This window comes from Protopterus annectens, chromosome 11.part0, assembly GCF_019279795.1.
Source record: "Protopterus annectens isolate FY-2018-M chromosome 11.part0, PAN1.0, whole genome shotgun sequence".
Classification (NCBI taxonomy): Eukaryota; Metazoa; Chordata; order Ceratodontiformes; family Protopteridae; genus Protopterus; species Protopterus annectens.
In genome coordinates, this window is record NC_056745.1 from 717,139,442 (window position 1) to 717,156,941 (window position 17,500).

General features: G+C 35.8%; 1 protein-coding gene across 4 annotated transcripts in view; it reads left to right on the forward strand.

The window, feature by feature from the left end:
* TBXAS1 (thromboxane A synthase 1) overlaps window positions 1-17,500 on the forward strand; it is a 2,652,798-nt gene that overhangs the window by 1,625,057 nt on the left and 1,010,241 nt on the right. For all 4 annotated transcript variants that reach the window (XM_044088177.1, XM_044088179.1, XM_044088178.1 and 1 more), the window contains one exon: window positions 16,262-16,378. In XM_044088177.1, the coding sequence (XP_043944112.1) occupies window positions 16,262-16,378 (117 nt within the window). The remainder of the gene's footprint in view (window positions 1-16,261; window positions 16,379-17,500) is intronic.

Genomic DNA, 17,500 nt, shown 5'->3' on the forward strand with positions numbered 1-17,500 from the left:
CTTTTATAGAAGTAATTCATACCGATGTGATCATTCCAGAGTTCCCTTACTATCATTTTTCCTTTTATATCCCATGTTTTCATTACTTCTCTTTGTTCTTTTTCTTATTTTTATATATTATATTTTTTATGTTTAATCTCTAACAAAATGGCAACATGGTCTGAAAGCCATGTTCCCATTACACCTTCTTTTGTTGTCTCTATCCCTGAAGATATCAAAAAATAATCTATTTCTGTTTTCTCTTCCCCTCTAATATAAGTCCATCTATTTCATCTCCATATACTACATTTGCCACATCTAATTACCTCTAACATTTTCTTAATATCCTCACTCTTTCCTTTCTTTCTTCACAAATCAGAATTAAAATCCCCTACAGTTATAATATCCATGTTTATTACTATATAATCCAATTTTTTAAACATGTTTTCTCTTTCTGTACTTGCACCAAACACCTGTTGTTTCCATCTTACATCTGAAATTGTTAATTTACCCATTATAACTAAAGTCACATCTAATATTTTAACTGTCTGTGGGCATAAATTGCATATACTTGCACAAGTTTCTCTTCCCAAATTCCTAATTACACTGTCTCCCCATAATCCTTATGTATGTACTCTTTCATCTTCATTTACAAATCTTTTGACTTCTAAAACAAATATACCTGTATCAAGTCTGTAGCATCATTACAAAATACCTAATTTATAACCAAGCTTTTCATAATATTTATATTTATGGCTACTATTCTACAATTGTTCTTTTCTTTCTTTTTAAGTATTCTTACTAAATCATTTCTACTCTATAAACCCTTCCATTTTCTGTTTGTTTTTGTATTGGTTCATATAATTTTTCTTTTCCTCTCTGTCACCCTTTAATCAATCATTTTTTTCTTTTCCTTTACCGTATTCCATTTTACATGTTCATTATCATTTATTTCAGAACCTTCCTCTGTTTCTTTTTCTTTATTAGATTCTTCTTTATTTTCTCCATCTTTATTTGTATCATCGCCCTCTGTTTATTGTTTTGTGTGCATATGTGCTTGCTCTTTGGTTAATGTTTGATTCGCTTTCTACAAAATCTGTACTTTCTTTACAGACCACAGTCCTCTGTATTTCACAGCAAGTTTGTCTCTTTTGACATTTAGAATACTAGGGATATGCAAAATATTTTCATTCTCCGTTTTCAATGCCACATTACAATCCCATCCCACTGTCCATAAATCTCTATTATTAAAAACTATAGAAATGTCCATAATATCTTTACACATTTTACTTTGTCTTTTCAAAGTCTCTTTTCCCCACATCTGTTCTAAACTGAATATGCATTTTTTCTTAGTTTTTCTACAAATGCTTTAAATATGCACCTGTGCCATAGATGACAGTGTTTCTTTTTTCATACTCTCCTAGAAATGTTCCATCATGTAACCAGTTTGAAATATATCTCAGAAAGTTTCCTTATTAATATGAATAAAAGCTCTTACTTATTACTCTTCTTTACTGAAAATTCTAACAGTAAAGTTTTTCATCCGTGTTGCTGTATTAATTGTATCTTCCTTTTTCTTTTCCTTTTTTTCTTTTCATTTCTTTTCTTTTCTTTTATTTCTTTTCTTTCCTTTCTTCTCACCATTTCTGCATATAATCTTTTCTTCATTTCTTCAACTTCTATTTTGTCTATAATTCACTCCATGAAGTTTCTCTCCCATTTTCATGTTCACTAGTATTAAGCATATCCATTATGTCATCCTGCAACCCCCACCCCTGATTGGAGGATTGTAATGACACATCCATTTCCAGACTCTTACTCTTCTCTTCTTGAAACAAATCCTCTGAGTCAGCAAAAGGCTTAACTGGCTTTTCCTCCCTTATATTCCCGTACTTGGCATTGTTAATGCAAAACGACTTGACAACCTCCTCCTCTCCCTCCTGTGCTGCCATAATATCTGAGAACTCATCAGAAGGGTTAACTGCCTTCTCTTCCAGCTTGCCACAGCACAACTCCAAATTAGAAGGCTTGTCTGCCTTCTCCTCTCCCCTGATAATTTCTGTCACCCCATCCTTAACAACTGAAGGCTCAACTGCCTTCATAAGAGTGCCACTAGCACAGCAAACCTCCTGTGTCTCTATTCTTCTCTCTCTCTCTCTCTCTCTCTCTCTGCTTCTCTGAGTCACTACTCCATTTGCAATAGAAGCAGGAAGTCCATGATCGCATTACCATACTACTTACAACTGCAGAGTAGGGTTTTTTATTGATATATACATTACATATTATTTACATATTTACATTATTTACATCTATTTACAAATCTCCATACATTATAAACTTCAATTTAAGCATTTCTCCCACTCTTTTATCCACAACCAAAACATTATTTTTCCCAAATCTTTGTCAGAGTCCATTTTCCATTGTGTATAATTTCATCTAGTCTCTCGTTCCATATAGTCCATGAAGCATAAAATATTACTCTATCCATTTTCTTCAAATCTTCCTGTTTACATGCACCATAATAACCAAATTATATTATGTCCATATTTATTTGTTCAAGTCTTAACAAACATTTCACTCTATTATCTTTACATATTTATTTCCACAAATTAACTCTTTCACATTTCAAAAACACATACTCAGTAGTCTCAAACTCTCCACATTTATTGCATATTCTATCTTGCTTATTTTTCTGTGGCATATTTGCCTTAACTGACAATTTTGTAATAGACAATCTCCATAAAAAGTATTACACTCTTTAATCTTTTTATACTTATTATATCTCATCATTATGGCTTTTTTTCTTATCTATTTCTAAATCTTTCCATGGGTCAATACAATAAAATGCTTTCATAATACTTAAGTACCATTCCTTTCTGTTTTTCTCACATATATTCTTTTTTTATTTTTCATAAAACAATTTTGTTTTGGTACTCTTTCATTTTTTTCATTCGCAATGCTTTTACTTCATTTTTTAAACTTTCATTCCTTCCCACTGTTTTTTGTATTTATAATATAGTATAATTTCTATCAAGTTTTTATTTTCCTTCATAATTCCTTTTAATACCTTATATAAAATTAAAGATGTTACATGTATTATTGGGCTTATTAAACCCAAACGTCCTAGCTCTTCTTTCATATACAGAATCCCTCTTTTGACTGGATTCAGTCTAGAACCCTGTATAAAAGAGAATATAATCATCATTCATTCCTTTTCCTACTTAATAGGAATCATATAGATGTTAGCAAAATAAGTATTTTTTCCTGTTGCCATGGTGTTCAACAAGTGTACTTTTTTTCTATATGAAAATGTATATGATTTCCAAAAATTAGTCATACCCTTTACTTCTTTGAGTATATTATCCCATTGTTGTTGTTTGTTTTCGTTATTTCCAAATGATATTCCTAATATATCTATACATTTTTCATTGACTTCAACACCTCCTATCATACCTTCAAAACAAAATCCTTTAGTTTTCTCGTTATTTATACTTAAACCATTTTTTTAATTATATTTAATTTTTCATTTACTTTCATTTACTTTTTCCATCCATACTTTATTTTTAAAAATTAATACAATATCATCCACATAATTATACATTATTGGCAGTTGTACTTTCATCATTATATACCAGATATAGTCATCCTGACAGAAACCTGGCTAAAACCTCACATTACCAGTGAGCAAATACTCCCTACAGGTTACGGCATACTAAGAGTAGACCGGCCAAACAAGAAAGGAGGCGGTGTAGCTATAATATTTAAACAGCATCTAAACATCCAGATCTTAAAATCATCAGCTCCACAAATAGGCAATGAAGAAATAATATATACCAACCTCAAAATAAACCAAAACAAAACCATCAACATAATTGGATGCTATTTCCCACCTGGCCAAAACATCCCTCCACTAGAAAACCTCCTCAGCTGATCTACCCACCATCTCCCCCAAGAAACTATCATTTTAGGTAATTTCAATATTGACTGGCAATCCTGTTCTGGCAACCATCCCAACCCATCATGTAAACCTTCATGGCTTCACCCAACTAGTCCAGTAGCCAACCAGGATAAATAAAACCTCCAGCAAGCACACTACCCTGGATTGGATACTAGTCGGTAAGAGCCCCGAGTCGTATATAACAGGCTGCTTATCAGATAGCCTCAGTGATCACTCCCCAACATTCCTACTCAAAAAATACTTATACCAAGCTAAACCTGTCATCTACTGTCAAATATGTAAAAAACTAAACTTTAACCCACTCACATTCATCTCATCCCTCAAAGAATGTAACTGGCATCGTCTAAAGTCTAAAGTACCTCAGTCTTAATGACGCAGTTGAATTTTTTAATACTACCTTCCTGAGCATCCTTAATTACCATTAATTTCCAGAACCAAAGCACAACCCTCCCCATGGCTACAGAAAACCACTAAGTCAGAAATGAAAAACTGAGATAAAGCCTGAGAGCACTAGCGCAAAACTAAAACCCACTCAACTAGACAGAATTCCTAGAACTATGCAATAGAGTCAAAAAGCTAATAAAACAGGACAAATTCCAATACTACCAGTCTGCCCTAGACTCCTCACAACATAGCCCCAAACAATTCTGGTCCTCCATAAACTCCATCCTCCACCCAGGTAAAGTCAGTACCCCTCCTCCTAACATCCCTCACTCCTCAGAAAATATTGCTACCTCATTCAACACACACTTCACCCAAACCATACTATCACTAGCTAAACAACATAACCCCCCTCCCCTCCAACCCACACCTTCAACTAGCAATCTCCTCACTGCCTTCTCTTTTTCTCCTGTACCTACCTCCAACATAAAAAAAAACCTCTTAACTAAACTTAAACCCACCAAATTAGCAGCAGACAACGTTCCAAGTGAATACCTACAAATCGCAGCTGATGCTCTGGCCTACCCAGTATCCATCTTGATTAACTGATCTCTGTCAGAAAGTTACGATCCCACACTGTGGAAAGTATCACATATAATTCCCCTCCACAAAGGCGGACCCTCCACAGAACTAACCAATTACTGCCCCATAGCTATTCTGTCTCCACTCTCCAAAATACTAGAGAGATGCATACACTCTGAGGTCTCAGACTACCTCCTTACTAACAACCTCCTTTCCAGTACTCAGCATGGTTTCCGACCAAACCATAGCACCACCACTGCCTTACTCTCCTTTACTAACACTATCCTTCAGCATAAAAACAATGGCTATCTCTCCTCTGCTACTTTCCTAGACCTATCTAAAGCATTTGACATGGTCCTACACAAACAACTTATCTCTGTACTCAATAACCTATCCTTCTCTCAATCAGTCACCAACTGGTTTCAGGGTTACCTGTCTGACCGCCAACAATCCATTGTATGGTAGAATGACATATCTCTCCGTCTCCATAGAGGTTCCCCGAGGATCCATCCTTGGACCCCTACTCTTCTCTGTTTACACCAATAATCTAGCCTCTGCCACCAAACATGGCACACTCATACAATATGCAGATGACTCAACCATCATCTGCTCAGCCCAGTCCCTACCCAAACTGCAAAAAGTCACACAGGAAGCCTTTTCCTCTGTTGAAACTTGGTTATCCGATGCCCAATTAATACTCAACCCAAACAAAACTAAACTACTCATCTTCCAACTCACCAAACATACTCAAAACAACTCTCACTTTAACATCACAGCAAAAGACAACACCACTATATACCCAACTGAACACACCAAATTGCTAGGAGTGGAAATAGACAATAAACTAAAATTTGACATTCACATATCCATGACCATAAAAAAAGTCCACAAAAAACTAGGAGCATTATACAGAAATAAGCAACTTCTCACCAAAGCAGCAAAGATTTCAATAGCAAATTCCCACCTTATCTCCACCCTACTTTATGCCTCTCCAATATATACCAACCTAAGGCAATGTGATCTAAACAAGCTAGAGACCTGCTACAACAAAATCACCGAATTCACCACAGGGACATCCTACCGTAGTCACCACTGTCTCACTTGCTGAACTGGGCTGGCTTGAACTCCCTCACCTCCTTCAGTGGTATGAACTCTCACTCGCCCACAAACTAGTAAACCATCCTCTAAATGTCCCATCTCTCCAGAATCTACTCCAACCCTAACGCACCACCAGACCACTAAGATCCAGAAACAAAAATCACTTTCAGATCACTAAAGCCAATAACACTGCTGGTGAAGCACTATTCTCTTGCACCATAGCCAAATTATGGAACTCCCTTCCACCCACAATTACCTCCATACCATCATGCACCCACTTCAAAACTTTACTTAAAGCGCACCTAAAAACATGCTGGCTATGCCCTTGCAACTCCCACTCTAATATCACCCACCCCATCCAACCACTACCTTTCTTTCCACTCCACTAACTACCTTGATTATAGCAAGCTCAGATGCTCATAAGCCTAGTACTTTTTATACAGCAGGAACTTCTTATTGTAACATTTGTTAATGTCTGTTATGTACTTCACAGATAAAGATTCTAGTTGTCTACTGATGTACTATGTTCTTCATCTGTAAATATGTTGTAAGTAATTGCTATGTAATCCAATGTAACTACTGTATGTTTATTTTAACTGTGGAGCTTTTCTCCCCAGGCCTCCGCTGAAAATGGACCTACATCCAGTCGGACACTCCCGGTCAACAAATGTAAATAAATAAAAATAAATAAATAAATAAATCCAGCACTTCTTCACATTTTATTAATTTCCTTCACTATTGCATTCATAACTAATGAGAAAATTACACTACTAGCTGGGAAGCCCTGCTTTATTCTACATTCTATTTTCATTTCTTCCCCAGTCCAGCCATTTCCATTTAGTTTTACATAGTTCATTTTATAAACAGATTTTATTACTTGTAATATTTTTCTCTTACATTATATGCCTGCAATATTGAATATTATCATAAGCATTCCCCATAATGATTTATATTGAATATTATCATAAGCTTTACTTATATCCCCTACCATAACCTTTGCTTCTACATTTTTGTTTATAACATCAGTTATTTCTCTTATTATCCATAATAACTCTTGACTTCCTTTTCCTTTTCTTCCAAATACATTTTGGTCATATATTCTATCCATTTTTTTCTGCAACCTTTTTCTTATTATTCTCATAAAAAATATATAATCTGTATTATTCAATGTTATAGATCTCCATTATTTATATCCTCTTTATTCCCTTTTTTAAATATAAATTTTATAACTCCTGGACATATCTCTTTCTCTTTAATTCCAGTTTCTAATCAGTCATTTATAACTGCTATAAAAATGATTTTTTGCCACTCTTTCATTTCTTTATACATACCATATTCAAATCCATCCACTCCTTTTGCAGAATTCATGTTAATATCTTTTAAAATTTCATTCAGTTCTTTCATGGTTATTTTTTGTTCTAAATACTCATTATCTTCCTTATTTAATGTTTCACCTTTATAAATTTGTTCTATGTTTTTTTCTCTCTCTTAGCAAACAATTCCAATACATATTCTTTAATTATGTTGTAGTGGTGCTGCTGTAGCATTGTCGCCTCACAGCAAGACGTTGTCGCGTTCGATTCTCAGCTAGAGCGTCTTCTGTGTGGAGGCATGCGTGAATGGGTGTGTCTTCATTGCAGGTTGTGCGTCAGGGCTGGTAACTCGGCATGTAAAAATCCACTACCAAACATTAGCGGACCGGAGTTCCGCTGTGGCGACCCCTAACCAGGGTTAGACACAACAACAGCATTCTTTAATTATGTTGTATATTCCTTCTTACTGTCTTATTTGCTTACCTTCCTTATTTTTAATTCTCTTATTATTTCTCCTTCTTTTATTATTGTATTCAAATATGGTGCTACCTCTTTTCTTTCCTTGTAAACAATATTTTTGCTTATATAATGAGTTGTTAATTTTAATTTGATTCATTTCTTATATTTCTCTTTCTGTTTCATAAAAATAATTTTTCCTTCTCTAATAATTCTTTAAATATTTCTTGAATTAATATCTTATATCTTTCTTTTTCTTTTCTTCTTTTCTTCCTTATACATTCTAAAAATACTTTTTTATATTTTTCTTTAAAATTAAGCCACCAAACAATCCAGTTCTCATAAACATATGACTTTTCCATAATTCCACAAGTTCTTTTTTCTCTTCTAAATCTAATTCAGTTTCATTAATTCTCTTTATTCCTTTTCCTATTCTTATATATTCATTTTCCTGTACTTTTACACATATTGCCACATGATCTGAAAATCCAGCATACTTAATTATTTTTTTCTATAACTTTTAAACTATCAGATATTAAAAAATAATCAGTTTCTTTCCTAATTTCATTCCTTTTATAAGTCCAGTGGTTATTCTCCCATACACTTAACTTTCCACTTCTCATAATTTCTTTAGCCATTTTAACATCACAATTGCTCTTATTTTTCCTTAAATTACAATTAAAATCACCCACCACTATAATGTCCATATTTACACAAACATATTCAGTATTTTTAAACATCATTTCTCTTGACTTTTTGTTACAAATGCATATAAAGCTATAATTCTGTACACATATTTTTTTCTAGCTCACATTTATTACCATTGTTCGGCCTAATTCCACTGTGGTTACATCTAATATTTTATTTCTTTCTTGACATAATATAGATATGCCCGAGCATGTTTCTTTCCCCTATGTTCCAAACTACCACACCATTCCAAAGTTTTTCAGTTTGTGTTCTTTCTTCTTCTGTTAATAATCTGATATCTTCTAAAACAATAATGTGTGCATCTACTGCACTATACCATTGTAATATACGTATTCTCATTTTAAGATTTTTCATACTGTTCACATTTAAAGCTAATATTTTCAGATTTTAAAAAGTTAGGATAATAAAATGTTAATCCCTTTCCTTTCTCATTTTCTCTAAGCATTATGTTTTTGAATTTGCTTTTCCTTTCTTTAACTTTTTTCCCTATCAGTTTCTTTTTATTTCTTGCTGTGCACCAATCCACTTCTTTCTCACTTGTCTCCTCTGTTTCTTTCTCCTTGCTGTTTTCTTTATCTTCATGTATAGCCTCTTTATCAGTTACATATTTCTGTACATTTTCTTGTATAACACATTCTACTATCTGTTTATCCTGTATAACTTCATTTTCATTTCCTTGCACATTCATTTCACTTTCTAGCCATGAATGACCAGTATTTTTTGCACTTTAAATCACATTTTTTTGCATTATGCCCTGTTTTAACGCATAAATAACATCTTTTTTGTCACATTCATTGATTAAATGATATTCTTTCCACAAAAATAACACATTTTTGGTTGACCCCTGTATTTCGCAAAACCCCTATTACGATGAATATAATAATACTAGGTGCATGCATAACATTATCATTTTCCATTTTCAGTATTACTCCACAATCCCATTCTCCAATCCATAGTCCTTTTTCATCATATTCTTTTGTAGTGTCCATAACTTCTTTACATATAGTTAACAAATAAATGATCTTTCAGTTCTTTTGCTTCAACTTCAGTTCTAAATGGATTATTATTCTTTTTTGTTTGTCTGTAAAAAGCTTACACGACATACTCTGACTATGGATAAATATTTATCTTTTGTTCATATGCACCCAGTAAATTTGCCATGGCTTGCCCAGTCTCAAATATCAAGTCACAAAAAGTCTATTTAATAATTAAAATGAATGCTCTTACCTCTTTTGCTTTGACACTCAGAGGTACTATGACAGAGTCCCAAACCTTATACCTGTCCAAACTTTTTTCTTTTTTACACCTCACACGTACTGTATACTTCTTTTTTGTTTATTTTATTTCTTCTTTCTTCTTTGTTCCTTCTCCCACAGTTTGTGGATAAGTTTTTTTCTCATGAACTTTTTCTGGCACAGTCTCTTCTTTTCCTTTTTCTTCTTCTATTTTTCTCCATGACATCACTCCATGAAATTGCTGCTCCACTTTCTGGTTCACTTCAGTTTACCATATCTTCTAAATAATCATTCCGCAACCCTCCCGATTGGAGGGTTGTAATTATGCATTTCTCAGAGGTAACTGTGTCTCCTTCAAACAATCTCCTCTGAAAGTTTTCCTCTGACTCCATCTCTGTTATAGCTACAATCTCCTTTTCTTCCACTTTCACTGTTTGTTCTGCACCCACAGCATCAGAAAAAACTTCTGGTAGCGATTCTACCATTTCAGCTATATTTTCATCAACCTTTACTTCATTTTCAGCCAAAGCTGAATCAGCCATATTTTCTTCCTGTTCCTCCTGGTTGCCTCCATGCCTGGACAGGAAACAGGAAGTCAGGATGTGTAACACACAAATCCTTTCTCCGACTACCAAGAGTAGGGGAAGTTCCCTGATGCCCTGGCCAAATTTCCCCTAATAGTATAAATGCCACCTTGGCTGTCCCCTGAAAAGAGGTTACTAGCCTAGTGGGATTAACCTTGTAAACAAAGGATAAATAAAATGTTGATGCATATAAGGTGCTTGGGTTGAGACTACCCATACCACATTCTGTCATTTGCGATCATGCAGTGCTCATCTATGAGTACTGCGGTTCCTGCCAATTACTCTCCCAGAAGAGTGTGCTCCTGTGGCCATTGACATCTATGGTCAATGTATAGATCTCCTACTGGTGCCGTATAGTACTCCAAAATGAACCAGCATCATGCTGCCTTGTCAGGTGGAACAGCATCCATTCATCACTCACCACCACACAGCCACAATATATTGGAGACACCCCTTCCCTCAGTTCTAACCAACTCTCCAGACTTATTCATTCACTCCTCACACAGTCACATGCATTAGCCTACACCCACAACCCCACAAACACAACTTCTGTTGTTTACACCTATCACTTTGGCCATCCACAACGCCCCTCCCCCCCAAAAAAAATGCCTGTAGTTGACACCTGTCACTGTTGTCCCTTTCACTTGTGCCTATAATGACAATTGGGCACTTCCTCTCAGTAGTCTAATTACATGGGTATGTTGTGTGTGATGCACAGTTTGGCTAGTCCATGCATAGAAAGCAAGGCATGGGTGTGGTACTGCATGCATCATGTTTACCATTATATGTTATGCTTATTCAGTCTCATAATTATGAACCAGATGCTGCCACTTAGTCAGTGTCATGGCAAACTGCACCCACCTCTGTCTTGCATAGCCAACATCTGCTGACAGCTTATCCATAGCCTCCTTATCAGATGCTTTCTCCACAGCTGTCTCTTGAATGTCCTCCAGAGTGTAATTCCTCTGCTGTATCTGTTTGCGGGTCTACTTTGATTCACTGAAAACTCATTTCAGTGACTTTTAATTCACCCTCAAAAAATTGCTGAAAGCTGGAATAACTGAAAACTCATTTCACTGAATGTAAGTACTGCTGAGCAAATAAAATGGATATGCCCTTTTTCCCAGTGTAGTGCGATCATGGAGTTAGTATATTTAGTTAGGGGGTGGGGGGACAGACCCCCACATTGGGGGGTGTTAGAGGCATAGCCCCCACCTACTTTGCTTTTCTATTCATGAATCTCATTTCGCTGAAAGCTAACAATATAAAACCCAAAGTAGGTGGGGGGCTACGGCCTTCACCCCCCACCCCCCCAACTATATATACTAACACCATGATCACACTACAGTGGGGAAAAGAGCATGTACATTTTATTTGCCCAACAGTGCTTACATTCAGTGAAATGTGATTCAGTGAAATGAGTTTTCAGTGATTTCAGCTTTCAGCCATCTGGTGTGGGTGTTTTGAAATTCAGTGAAATGAGTTTTCAGTGAATCAAAGTAGACCCCTATTTGCACTGCAACAGGGCATGTGATATTGCATACATTCCAAAGATTTTGCTGCATATGCCAAGGTCATACTTCAGTGCATCAGCAGCGATGTCTAGACAGTAGATGCAGACCTGTAACACGTTTGACAATAATTCAGGTCCCTAACAGGGTGGTATTGTATGCATTCTCTGCCATGATCAATGAGTTTCTAATTGTTGTCATTAGCCCTCATGCATTCAAAGCATACTTGGCAACACCAGTACGATATTACTGTATGAACTTGGCCCTCATAAACCTCTGGTGTAAGTTGCATTTCCAGATGTGAGTAGTAAGTACTGCCAAGCTGACCTGCTGACACATTGCATATTATGCTCCATACATTACAGGCAACTTGGCAGTTGATGGAGTAGAACCCAGTATACAGTATGCAACCACCGTGTCCTCCATTGGTTGTTGAAAGGTCTCTGTAACCAGAATTCTCAAAACCATTCATACATTCTTGTTCACAGGGATGGGTACTCCAAATGAGCCACAAACATACATATGAGGGTAACATCTCAATCAGCTTCGGCATGATGTCTGGATCCATATGGCATCAGTTCACTATTTCTGTATTATGGAGGGTATTGTATGCTAGGCATGGGCAGATAACTCTGAGGCACTGAGGTCAACACTGACTACTGACAGCAAGAATAGCCTCTTCTTATGTCTGTTTAATACTGTGGTAGCAACCCTGTAAATTTTCCATGATCTCCTGGATTTCACTGAGGTCAACAGCTCTGGCAATAAGGTTTATTCACATGAACTTTTTATGTTTCTAATGGCTTCACCATGTTTAGCCTGAATTGCATCCACTGAAATTTCAAGGCCTTCAGTGATTGAGCTAAATCTGTCTCCTAATTACCCTCACCAAGTGTATGGCTGCTTTTCATGCAAATTTGGCTACTGCAGTGTGGGAAATTTTCTAAATCTCAGGGTATATGCAATCCTGAAAAGCTGCATGTTGTCACATGTTAATAAATAATACAAACTCCCTTAATCAGCATTGAGAAAAGAGTCAAGTTTTTCAAGGTGTTGTTTTGTTTCCTGCAAATTCAGAGGTGTAGGTAGGGTGGGTCGAAGGGGGCAGTCTCCCTGGGCACAAAGTGGTAAGGGCATGATCAGGAGATGCTTTGTTATCTGTTGTGCAGTTCTGAATGTTGTACAGAAATAAATACTGCCTTTTTGGGAGGTCAAGACTATAGATAAGTTGCATCAAGCAACTTGCTACAATTTTAAGATGGAAAGATCAGAATCTTACTTTATTTTTATTTTTCAGCACCTCAACTTGAAAGTTGTAAGGACACAAAATCACCATCTGGCTTACTGTCTACATTAGGAGTAGCAACCAAATGAAAGTTTTAAATTTGTATCCCAGGGGTGTTTTAGATCGATGGAAATATTCCAGTTGTTGTAAATGTGTTATATATGTGAGTGATAGGTGTTTCACAACAGCAGAGTGATGCATGCTTCATCTGGACATCATGCTGAAGAAAATAGATTAGGGTATACAAAAAGTGCTGTGCATACTTACAGCTAGACAAAAAAAACTAGAGGTATGAGCAATGGTTAACAATCTGGAGTGTGTAGACTAGAATAGATGAAGGATACAGTGTGTGCCTGTTCACTTTTTTTTTTTTGCTGACATCTTTGGCAGTAAATTCTTCCAATGCCCCTGATGCTTATTTCAGACAACTTAGCGCAGCATTTATGTACCTGCCACACTGTGTGCAGCCAGTTTCCCCATCCTGGCCATTAAGTTCCACACAGGAAAGGAATAGACTCAAAAGATGCCTGTTCTATATATTTAAACCACTCTTACATTTTTTAAATAGTAGACCAAAATATTTATTTCATAAAAACATGAAGATGAGCGCTTTCGCATAGTGTAATCTACGCTTCATCAGATAACAATGTATACAAAACTCTTCCCTTAAATACAAAACTAGGCGGGAAAGTCTAGTTAATTATCTAACAATCAATAAAAATGCATTATGCAGGATAACCCCTGTCGCTAAAAATAGAACAGTAAAATAGTTATATACTTTAAATACCTCAGCTGAACATCAAGGTATATATAAGTGCACATATGCACCATTGGACAAACCCAAAACATACAAAACAACTTCTTAAGACCCAGTATTAACTTTGTTATAATACAAACGCTCTATAAGCTCCTTCTCTGAGAATAAAAATAAAGAACAATAAATCAGCTACATTCTAAAGCATGAACTAGAAGCTAAAATTTGTATGAACCAAACATGTGCATAACAATAGCCACCTATAAAATCATTTCTTCAATGTAATGCACATGCGCTATATGAAAAAAACATATGACACAAACTAATGCAATATTAAACGCGTGCATGAAAATTCATAAAATACATGTACAAAAAGTCTGCATAAGACTAAATAATGAAATCTAGATTAAATAAAATAAAAGAAAATGAAATAGAGTAATGTAACTCTTAATAACAATATTATAAATGCTATAAACTCCTAAAGCTATTTACTGGGCGATCATAAAAAAGAAGTTAATAATATCCACTATTAAACTCTCCTATATTCAAGTAAAGGTTTTATAGAAATGTAATTATTGAGACCTGGTGACAAATGTGTACCAAGTCTCAATATCCAATTCAACTCTGCTTTAGCCAACCTATTAACATTATCACCACCCCTCGAGTTCAGAGTAACAACCTGTAAGACTCTAAATCGATGTTGATTCAATTAATATTTTTAGGTGTCCCATTTTTATTGATTGTTAGATAATTAACCAGACTTTCCTGCCTAGTTTTGTATTTAAGGGAAGAGTTTTGTATACATTGTTATCTGATGAAGCGTAGATTACACTACGCGAAAGCGCTCATCTTCATGTTTTTATGAAATAAATATTTTGGTCTACTATTTTACAACGGATTCTTGGATGTGTACTTTGCTCGTGGTTAGACCTCTGTTTTTGCTTATACCTTGATCTCCTGTTTTTGTGACGGGCGTCTTTTCAGCATTGGAGCTGTTTCCTTTCACTTGGATTTGCCCTGGTTACTATTTGTTACAGCTCCTTGCACACGATGGAATCAGTGGATATTGAGTTATGTTATCGTCTGGAGACAAGGGATACCTCTGCCATGTGGAATGGGCTATTACACCAGGATGGGAACCCTTTACTGACTCTGCACTTTGTTAATACGAACGATACTGCTACACCTTTGAATAATGGTGAGAATTTAAGTGAGTTTTCCACATTGTCTAAAACTTTTGAGGATGATTTGTATAAACTGCAACATTATGTCTGGCAAAGGTTACATTTAGAAGCTTGCCTGCATTTTCGGGTGGTCCCTAGAGGCATGCGGGTCTTCTGCATGCCTACCTATGGGGATAGCCACCCCACCTTGCTGAAACAATGGCAAGATTTAAATATTGGTTTAGGCTTCAGTTATATGAAATTACTCATACAGTATTTTCAGCCTTTAGAGATAGACTTACGGAACAAGGCTGATGCTGCATACAAAGATCTTACTGAGCGATTTACTTCTGACTTTTGCTTGAATAGACTGCGTAATATATGTATGCAGGTTAGTGCTTTTAGTGAAAGACTAAAACATACGAAACAACGGAAATTATTGAGAGATCACAATGATTTCCTATGAGGCCAGGTCTTTGTTTGGCCCAGAGCACGTACCAGAGTCTCATATTTACAGTAAGTGGTCTATGTTACTCTCCTGTGTTGAGCAGTATGAAAGCAAATCTGATGGGCGTGGTAGCACAACTCTTTATCTCACCACTCAATTCATATTTTCCAGTGCTGTGTCTCACAGATGTGAGAGGTTCTCTTTGCTATGCATGTGTGGCCTAAGTTAAGCAGCCAAGATTAAAGAATCACGCGCAGCTGAAAAGGGATTAAAGGTATGCTAGCTAAGATAACAGTGACTATAGGAAGTACTAGGAAAGAAAAAGGGGAAAAATAAGCATGGTTTGCAGTGAGTGCAGTCTTGCTCTCTTGTGGAGATGAAGTTCAGAAATAAACTTTGAAAATCTGAGTAAAGATTTCCCACAAATTTTTTTCAGATGTAGACAATATTCTGTGTTTTAACCAAAGTATGATAAAGACATGACTGTTTACTGTTGACAAGGATGTTTCTTTTCTAAAATGCTGCTGCTGCAAAAAAAAGAAATTAGCATAAAATAATCTAACCTGTTTTGTGACCTAGGCATGCTTTCCTGTTTTGAAATAAATTATTATTCACATTGTTAATGAGACTATGCAAGCTTAAAATTGTTTAAAGTCCCAGATTGAAGAACATGCTTGTCCTTAGGAAGTTTCACATAAGTTGCCTTCTCTTTGACATCCATAAATCATTCAACAGCATGAGGTTTGTCTGCTGCTTAAATTTGATATTGATATTAAAAACATTTTCTCTATATTTTGATTTTGTAGCATGTAAGAATGGTTACCGAACCCATGAGTGAAAGTATTTTGTTTTTACGGAATGAGAGATGGAAACATGTCAGAAGTATGCTAACCCCAGCTTTCAGTGCTGCAAAGATAAAGGAGGTAAGAAGTTGCTTTACTGTTTCACTCCTCAGCTCGATCCACTTTTTGTGCAATATTTTTCTTGTGATTTACTGAAGTACAGTTTCCACATATTTTTCCAGATAAATCCCATGGGACTAAAAACTGTACAGCTGGTAATCTGGAATGAATATTTTGACCCACTCTTCATTAAAACATCTGCTGCATTCATATGGAAGTCCTAGTCTATAGGTTCTATTTCTGTGGCTGCATGAAGCAATTTATCTGAGATCTGGGGCTTGTCTCCAACTGTCCAGAATTTTATAGAATATTTAGATTTCTACTTCATATTTTGGTATGTCCTTCATAAAGTTTATGTTTTTTCTGGCAAATATTTGAAGACTGCAGTATCTAAATAATAATAGATGCTAGCGTTGCAGACTTCATATTTCTCATGCATGTTAATACAAAATCTGTTATTTTAGCAACTTTTTAAGTTAAATCTGTCCCTGATTTGTGGTCTTTGTCCCCCTCATTATTTTTGGCTTCATCCAGAATTCTTAGTCCAAGAGTTTGAGTAATATGGAAGTAAGAAAATGTACCAGTCAAAAGGTGTACTGAACTTGAAATTGTTTTTTGGTAGAGATGCAACAAAGGTTTTGAAGATGGAGCTGTTTTCAGACACGCGCACACATACACACACATATACACACACACACACACACACACACACACACACACACACACACACACACACACACACACACACACACACACACACACACACACACACACACACACACACACACACACACACACGGGCGTGCGCGCACTTGCACATGTACATATACAAGTGTTCATAAACACACACACACACACAGTCACACATACACTTACTAATGTACATGTAACTGTGTGTACACATACACTTACTAGTCTGAAACTGTTACTTCCTGGAAGGTAAGCAATTTACCTTAAGTGGACTGAAACATTATAGGTGTGGTTAGCATAACTTTATCTGGATTTGAAATGTTAACCTGGCAGGAAATGAGAACGTTTGAGATGCTGATGCAAATATATAGGGGGAACGTAATAGAAAATGCAATGCAAAATAAGATATCAAACAGTGTTACTCTGTTTCCTGACACTCCTTAGCATTATTGG